Source organism: Oncorhynchus keta, unplaced genomic scaffold (genome assembly GCF_023373465.1).
Source record: "Oncorhynchus keta strain PuntledgeMale-10-30-2019 unplaced genomic scaffold, Oket_V2 Un_contig_349_pilon_pilon, whole genome shotgun sequence".
NCBI lineage: Eukaryota > Metazoa > Chordata > Actinopteri > Salmoniformes > Salmonidae > Oncorhynchus > Oncorhynchus keta.
Window position 1 is genome coordinate 62,932 of NW_026287285.1, and position 9,569 is coordinate 72,500.

The 9,569-nt window shown below is 45.9% G+C and overlaps 1 protein-coding gene across 1 annotated transcript in view; it reads left to right on the top strand.

Moving 5' to 3' along the window:
• Positions 1–9,569, top strand: part of LOC127924014 (protein sidekick-1-like) — a 179,850-nt gene that overhangs the window by 36,279 nt on the left and 134,002 nt on the right. The window contains 2 exon segments of the mRNA XM_052508362.1: positions 1,113–1,249; positions 4,868–5,015. Of these exon segments, the coding sequence (XP_052364322.1) occupies positions 1,113–1,249; positions 4,868–5,015 (285 nt within the window).

The window sequence follows — 9,569 nt, forward strand, 5'->3', positions numbered from 1 at the left end:
GGAGAGGAGAGGAGAGGAGATGGGGATGAGAGGAGAGGAGAGGGGAGGGGAGGAGGAGGAGAGGAGAGGAGAGGTGAGGGGGATGAGAGGAGATGAGAGGAGAGAGGGATAAGAGGAGAGGAGATGGAGAGGAGAGGAGAGGGGAGGAGAAGAGAGGAGGAGGGTAGAGGGGGGAGAAGGAGGAGAGGAGAGGAGGGGGAGAGGACAGGAGGAGAGGAGAGGGGGATGTCTCTCTCTCCATCTCTCTGTCCCTCTCTCCAGCTCTGTCTCTCTCTCCATCTCTCTGTCACTCTCTCCATCTCTCAACCCTCAAATCTGTCTAATATATCACATGCCTTCAGATAATGATCAAATAATAGAAAGTAATATTGTCTTTTTCCCCTCTCTCCCTCCTCTCTCTCCCTCCTCTCTCTCCCTCCCTCTCTCTCCCTCCCTCTCTCTCCCCTCCCTCTCTCTCCTCTCCCTCCCCTCTCTCCCTCCTCTCTCTCCCTCCCTCTCTCTCTACCTCCCCCACCTCCCCTCTCTCCCTCCTCTCTCTCCCTCCCTCTCTCTCTACCTCCCCCCCACCTCCCCTCTCTCCCTCCTCTCTCTCCCTCCCTCTCTCTCTACCTCCCTCCACCTCCCCTCTCTCCCTCCTCTCTCTCCCTCCCTCTCTCTCTACCTCCCTCCACCTCCCCCTCTCTCCCTCCTCTCTCTCCCTCCCTCTCTCTCTACCTCCCTCCACCTCCCCTCTCTCCCTCCTCTCTCTCCCTCCCTCTCTCTCTACCTCCCTCCACCTCCCCTCTCCCTCCTCTCTCTCCCTCCCTCTCTCTCTACCTCCCTCCACCTCCCCTCTCTCTCCTCCCCTCTCTCCCTCCCCTCTCTCCCTCCCTCTCTCTCTACCCCCTCCACGTCCCCTCTCTCTCTCCTCCCCTCTCTCCCTCCCTCTCTCTCTACCCCCTCCACGTCCCCTCTCTCTCTCCTCCCCTCTCCCTCCCCTCTCTCCCCCCCTCTCTCCCTCCCTCCACCTCCCTCTCCTCCCCTCTCTCTCCTCCCCTCTCTCTCCTCCCCTCTCCCCTCTCTCCCCTCTCTCCTCCCCTCTCTCCTCCCCCTCTCCCCCTCCTGTCCCACAGTGAGCTCCCCCACTCCCCCAGGTCTCTGTCTGTGTCTCTGAATGATTCAGACAGCCGTTCAGTTCTTCTCTCCTGGGTCAGACCCTTCGATGGAAACTCTCCTCTTCTACACTACATACTGGAGCTGTCTGAGAACAGTGAGTTTCTGCTCTGGATCTGTTTAGTGGTAGAGTGGAGGTCTGTTAGAGGTAGAGTGGAGGTCTGTTAGTGGTAGAGTAGAGGTCTGTTCATGGTAAAGTGGAGGTCTGTTAGTGGTAGAGTGGAGATCTGTTAGTGGTAGAGTGGAGGTCAGTTAGTGGTAGAGTGGAGGTCTGTTAGTGGTAGAGTGGAGATCTGTTAGTGGTAGAGTGGAGGTCTGTTCATGGTAAAGTGGAGGTCTGTTAGTGGTAGAGTGGAGGTCTGTTAGTGGTAGAGTGGAGGTCTGTTAGTGGTAGAGTGGAGGTCTGTTAGAGGTAGAGTGGAGGTCTGTTAGTGGTAGAGTGGAGGTCTGTTAGTGGTAGAGTGGAGGTCTGTTAGTGGTAGAGTGGAGGTCTGTTAGTGGTAGAGTGGAGATCTGTTAGTGGTAGAGTGGAGGTCTGTTAGTGGTAGAGTGGAGGTCTGTTAGTGGTAGAGTGGAGGTCTGTTAGTGGTAGAGTGGAGGTCTGTTAGTGGTAGAGTGGAGGTCTGTTAGTGGTAGAGTGGAGGTCTGTTAGTGGTAGAGTGGAGGTCTGTTAGTGGTAGAGTGGAGGTCTGTTTAGTGGTAGAGTGGAGGTCTGTTAGTGGTAGAGTGGAGGTCTGTTAGTGGTAGAATGGAGGTCTGTTAGTGGTAGAGTGGAGGTCTGTTAGAGGTAGAGTGGAGGTCTGTTAGTGGTAGAGTGGAGGTCTGTTCATGGTAAAGTGGAGGTCTGTTAGTGGTAGAGTGGAGGTCTGTTAGTGGTAGAGTGGAGATCTGTTAGTGGTAGAGTGGAGGTCAGTTAGTGGTAGAGTGGAGGTCTGTTAGTGGTAGAGTGGAGGTCTGTTAGTGGTAGAGTGGAGGTCTGTTAGTGGTAGAGTGGAGGTCTGTTAGTGGTAGAGTGGAGGTCTGTTAGTGGTAGAGTGGAGGTCTGAGGTAGGTAGGAAGAAACGGAGGGAGAGAGAGAGAGGAGGGTATAGATGTAGGTTATATACTAGGGAGAGGAGGGTATAGATGTAGGTTATATACTAGAGAGAGGAGGGTATAGATATAGGTTATACACTAGAGAGAGGAGGGTATAGATGTAGGTTATATACTAGGGAGAGGGAGAGGAGGGTATAGATGTAGGTTATATACTAGGGAGAGGAGGGTATAGATGTAGGTTATACACTAGAGAGAGGAGGGTATAGATGTAGGTTATACACTAGAGAGAGGAGGGTATAGATGTAGGTTATATACTAGGGAGAGGAGGGTATAGATGTAGGTTATATACTAGAGAGAGGGAGAGGAGGGTATAGATGTAGGTTATATACTAGGGAGAGGGAGAGGAGGGTATAGATGTAGGTTATATACTAGGGAGAGGGAGAGGAGGGTATAGATGTAGGTTATATACTAGAGAGAGGGAGAGGAGGGTATAGATGTAGGTTATATACTAGGGAGAGGGAGAGGAGGGTATAGATGTAGGTTATATACTAGAGAGAGGGAGAGGAGGGTATAGATGTAGGTTATACACCAGGGAGAGGAGGGTATAGATGTAGGTTATATACTAGAGAGAGGAGGGTATAGATGTAGGTTATATACTAGGGAGAGGAGGGTATAGATGTAGGTTATACACTAGAGAGAGGAGGGTATAGATGTAGGTTATACACTAGAGAGAGGAGGGTATAGATGTAGGTTATATACTAGGGAGAGGAGGGTATAGATGTAGGTTATATACTAGAGAGAGGAGGGTATAGATGTAGGTTATATACTAGGGAGAGGGAGAGGAGGGTATAGATGTAGGTTATATACTAGAGAGAGGGAGAGGAGGGTATAGATGTAGGTTATATACTAGGGAGAGGGAGAGGAGGGTATAGATGTAGGTTATATACTAGAGAGAGGGAGAGGAGGGTATAGATGTAGGTTATACACTAGAGAGAGGAGGGTATAGATGTAGGTTATATACTAGAGAGAGGAGGGTATAGATGTAGGTTATACACTAGAGAGAGGAGGGTATAGATGTAGGTTATATACTAGGGAGAGGAGGGTATAGATGTAGGTTATATACTAGAGACAGGGAGAGGAGGGTATAGATGTAGGTTATATACTAGAGAGAGGGAGAGGAGGGTATAGATGTAGGTTATATACTAGGGAGAGGGAGAGGAGGGTATAGATGTAGGTTATATACTAGGGAGAGGGAGAGGAGGGTATAGATGTAGGTTATATACTAGAGAGAGGAGGGTATAGATGTAGGTTATACACTAGAGAGAGGAGGGTATAGATGTAGGTTATACACTAGGGAGAGGAGGGTATAGATGTAGGTTATATACTAGAGACAGGGAGAGGAGGGTATAGATGTAGGTTATATACTAGAGAGAGGGAGAGGAGGGTATAGATGTAGGTTATATACTAGGGAGAGGGAGAGGAGGGTATAGATGTAGGTTATATACTAGGGAGAGGGAGAGGAGGGTATAGATGTAGGTTATATACTAGAGAGAGGAGGGTATAGATGTAGGTTATACACTAGGAAGAGGAGGGTATAAATGTAGGTTATACACTAGGGAGAGGAGGGTATAGATGTAGGTTATACACTAGAGAGAGGGAGAGGAGGGTATAGATGTAGGTTATACACTAGAGAGAGGGAGAGGAGGGTATAGATGTAGGTTATACACTAGAGAGAGGGAGAGGAGGGTATAGATGTAGGTTATACACTAGGGAGAGGGAGAGGAGGGTATAGATGTAGGTTATACACTAGGGAGAGGGAGAGGAGGGTATAGATGTAGGTTATACACTAGGGAGAGGGAGAGGAGGGTATAGATGTAGGTTATACACTAGAGAGAGGGAGAGGAGGGTATAGATGTAGGTTATACACTAGGGAGAGGGAGAGGAGGGTATAGATGTAGGTTATACTCTAGAGAGAGGAGGGTATAGATGTAGGTTATACACTAGGAAGAGGGAGAGGAGGGTATAGATGTAGGTTATATACTAGGGAGAGGAGGGTATAGATGTAGGTTATACACTAGAGAGAGGAGGGTATAGATGTAGGTTATATACTAGGGAGAGGGAGAGGAGGGTATAGATGTAGGTTATACACTAGGGAGAGGGAGAGGAGGGTATAGATGTAGGTTATATACTAGGGAGAGGGAGAGGAGGGTATAGATGTAGGTTATACACTAGGAAGAGGGAGAGGAGGGTATAGATGTAGGTTATACACTAGGGAGAGGAGGGTATAGATGTAGGTTATACACTAGGAAGAGGGAGAGGAGGGTATAGATGTAGGTTATACACTAGGGAGAGGAGGGTATAGATGTAGGTTATATACTAGGGAGAGGAGGGTATAGATGTAGGTTATATACTAGGGAGAGGAGACTACAGGGTCTTAACTGGTTTCTTCTTCGTTCTTCTTCCTTTTTATTAATTGGTTGATTGTGTTCGTTGGAGGTTCATGTCCTGTTCTAACCCCTTCATGTCCTGTTCTAACCCCTTCATGTCCTGTTCTAACCCCTTCATGTCCTGTTCTAACCCCTTCATGTCCTGTTCTAACCCCTTCATGTCCTGTTCTAACCCCTTCATGTCCTGTTCTAACCCCTTCATGTCCTGTTCTAACCCCTTCATGTCTCCTAAGACTCTCCATGGAAGGTGGACACGTCGGAGGTGGGGCCTGCTGTGACACAGGTGTCGGTGGGCGGGCTCACCCCTGCCAGGACCTATCAGTTCAGACTCTGTGCTGTCAATCAGGTGGGCCGTGGCCAATACAGCGGCGAGACACAGAGGTAAGGGCGGGACGAACACACATTATAGACAGACACACATTATAGACAGACACACACAGACACACAGAGACATAGACACACAGAGACACAGACACACAGAGACACAGACACACATTATAGACAGACACACAGAGACACAGACACACATTATAGACAGACACACATTATAGACAGACACACACAGACACACAGAGACACAGACACACAGAGACACAGACACACATTATAGACAGACACACAGAGACACAGACACACAGAGACACAGACACACCTTATAGACAGACACACACAGACACAGACACACAGAGACACAGACACACATAGACACAGACACACATAGACACAGACACACATTATAGACAGACACACATAGACACAGACACACATAGACACACATAGACACAGACACACATTATAGACAGACACACACAGACACAGACACACAGAGACACAGACACACATAGACACAGACACACATAGACACAGACACACATTATAGACAGACACACAGAGACACAGACACACATAGACACAGACACACATTATAGACAGACACACATAGACACAGACACACATAGACACAGACACACATAGACACAGACACACATTATAGACAGACACACATAGACACAGACACACATAGACACAGACACACATAGACATAGACACACATTATAGACAGACACACAGAGACACAGACACACATTATAGACAGACACACATAGACACAGACACACATAGACACAGACACACATTATAGACAGACACACAGAGACACAGACACACATTATAGACAGACACACAGAGACACAGACACACATAGACACAGACACACATAGACACAGACACACATAGACACAGACACACATTATAGACAGACACACATAGACACAGACACACATTATAGACAGACACACATAGACACAGACACACATTATAGACAGACACACATAGACACAGACACACATAGACACAGACACACATTATAGACAGACACACATAGACACAGACACACATTATAGACAGACACACACAGACACACACAGACACACAGAGACACAGACACACAGAGACACAGACACACAGAGACACAGACACACATTATAGACAGACACACATAGACACAGACACACATAGACACAGACACACATAGACACAGACACACATTATAGACAGACACACATTATAGACAGACACACATAGACACAGACACACAGAGACACAGACACACATAGACACAGACACACATTATAGACAGACACACATAGACACAGACACACATTATAGACAGACACACATTATAGACAGACACACATAGACACAGACACACAGAGACACAGACACACATAGACACAGACACACATTATAGACAGACACACATAGACACAGACACACAGAGACACAGACACACATAGACACAGACACACATTATAGACAGACACACATAGACACAGACACACAGAGACACAGACACACAGAGACACAGACACACATTATAGACAGACACACATAGACACAGACACACATAGACACAGACACACATTATAGACAGACACACATAGACACAGACACACATTATAGACAGACACACACAGACACACACAGACACACAGAGACACAGACACACAGAGACACAGACACACAGAGACACAGACACACATTATAGACAGACACACATAGACACAGACACACATAGACACAGACACACATAGACACAGACACACATTATAGACAGACACACATTATAGACAGACACACATAGACACAGACACACAGAGACACAGACACACATAGACACAGACACACATTATAGACAGACACACATAGACACAGACACACATTATAGACAGACACACATTATAGACAGACACACATAGACACAGACACACAGAGACACAGACACACATAGACACAGACACACATTATAGACAGACACACATAGACACAGACACACAGAGACACAGACACACATAGACACAGACACACATTATAGACAGACACACATAGACACAGACACACAGAGACACAGACACACAGAGACACAGACACACATTATAGACAGACACACAGACACAGACACACATTATAGACAGACACACATAGACACAGACACACATAGTCACAGACACACATTATAGACAGACACACAGACACAGACACACATTATAGACAGACACACATAGACACAGACACACAAAGACACAGACACACAGAGACACAGACACACATAGACACAGACACACAGAGACACAGACACACATAGACACAGACACACATAGACACAGACACACATTATAGACAGACACACATAGACACAGACACACATTATAGACAGACACACATAGACACAGACACACATAGACACAGACACACATAGACACAGACAAACATTATAGACAGACACACATTATAGACAGACACACATAGACACAGACACACATAGACACAGACACACATAGACACAGACACACAAAGACACAGACACACAGAGACACAGACACACAGAGACACAGACACACATTATAGACAGACACACAGAGACACAGACACACATTATAGACAGACACACATAGACACAGACACACATAGACACAGACACACATTATAGACAGACACACAGAGACACAGACACACATTATAGACAGACACACATAGACACAGACACACATTATAGACAGACACACAGAGACACAGACACACATAGACACAGACACACATTATAGACAGACACACATAGACACAGACACACATTATAGACAGACACACACACATAGACACAGACACACATTATAGACAGACACACAGAGACACAGACACACATTATAGACAGACACACAAAGACACAGACACACATTATAGACAGACACACATAGACACAGACACACAGAGACACAGACACACAGAGACACAGACACACATTATAGACAGACACACATAGACACAGACACACATAGACACAGACACACATTATAGACAGACACACAGAGACACAGACACACATTATAGACAGACACACAGAGACACAGACACACATTATAGACAGACACACATAGACACAGACACACAGAGACACAGACACACAGAGACACAGACACACATTATAGACAGACACACATAGACACAGACACACATAGACACAGACACACATTATAGACAGACACACATAGACACAGACACACATAGACACAGACACACATTATAGACAGACACACATAGACACAGACACACATAGACACAGACACACATAGACACAGACACACATAGACACAGACACACATTATAGACAGACACACATAGACACAGACACACAGAGACACAGACACACAGAGACACAGACACACATAGACACAGACACACAGAGACACAGACACACATAGACACAGACACACATTATAGACAGACACACATAGACACAGACACACATAGACACAGACACACATAGACACAGACACACATTATAGACAGACACACATAGACACAGACACACATAGACACAGACACACATTATAGACAGACACACATTATAGACAGACACACATAGACACAGACACACATAGACACAGACACACATAGACACAGACACACATTATAGACAGACACACAGAGACACAGACACACATAGACACAGACACACATTATAGACAGACACACATAGACACAGACACACATTATAGACAGACACACATAGACACAGACACACAGAGACACAGACACACATAGACACAGACACACATTATAGACAGACACACATAGACACAGACACACATAGACACAGACACACATAGACACAGACACACATAGACACAGACACACATAGACACAGACACACATAGACACAGACACACATTATAGACAGACACACATAGACACAGACACACAGAGACACAGACACACAGAGACACAGACACACATTATAGACAGACACACATATACACAGACATACAGAGACACAGACACACATTATAGACAGACACACAGAGACACAGACACACATAGACACAGACACACATTATAGACAGACACACATAGACACAGACACACATTATAGACAGACACACATAGACACAGACACACATAGACACAGACACACATTATAGACAGACACACATAGACACAGACACACATAGACACAGACACACATTATAGACAGACACACATAGACACAGACACACATAGACACAGACACACAGAGACACAGACACACATTATAGACAGACACACATAGACACAGACACACAGAGACACAGACACACATAGACACAGACACACATTATAGACAGACACACATAGACACAGACACACATAGACACAGACACACATAGACACAGACACACATAGACACAGACACACATAGACACAGACACACATTATAGACAGACACACATAGACACAGACACACATTATAGACAGACACACACAGACACAGACACACATTATAGACAGACACACATAGACACAGACACACATTATAGACAGACACACAGAGACACAGACACACATTATAGACAGACACACATAGACACAGACACACATAGACACAGACACACATTATAG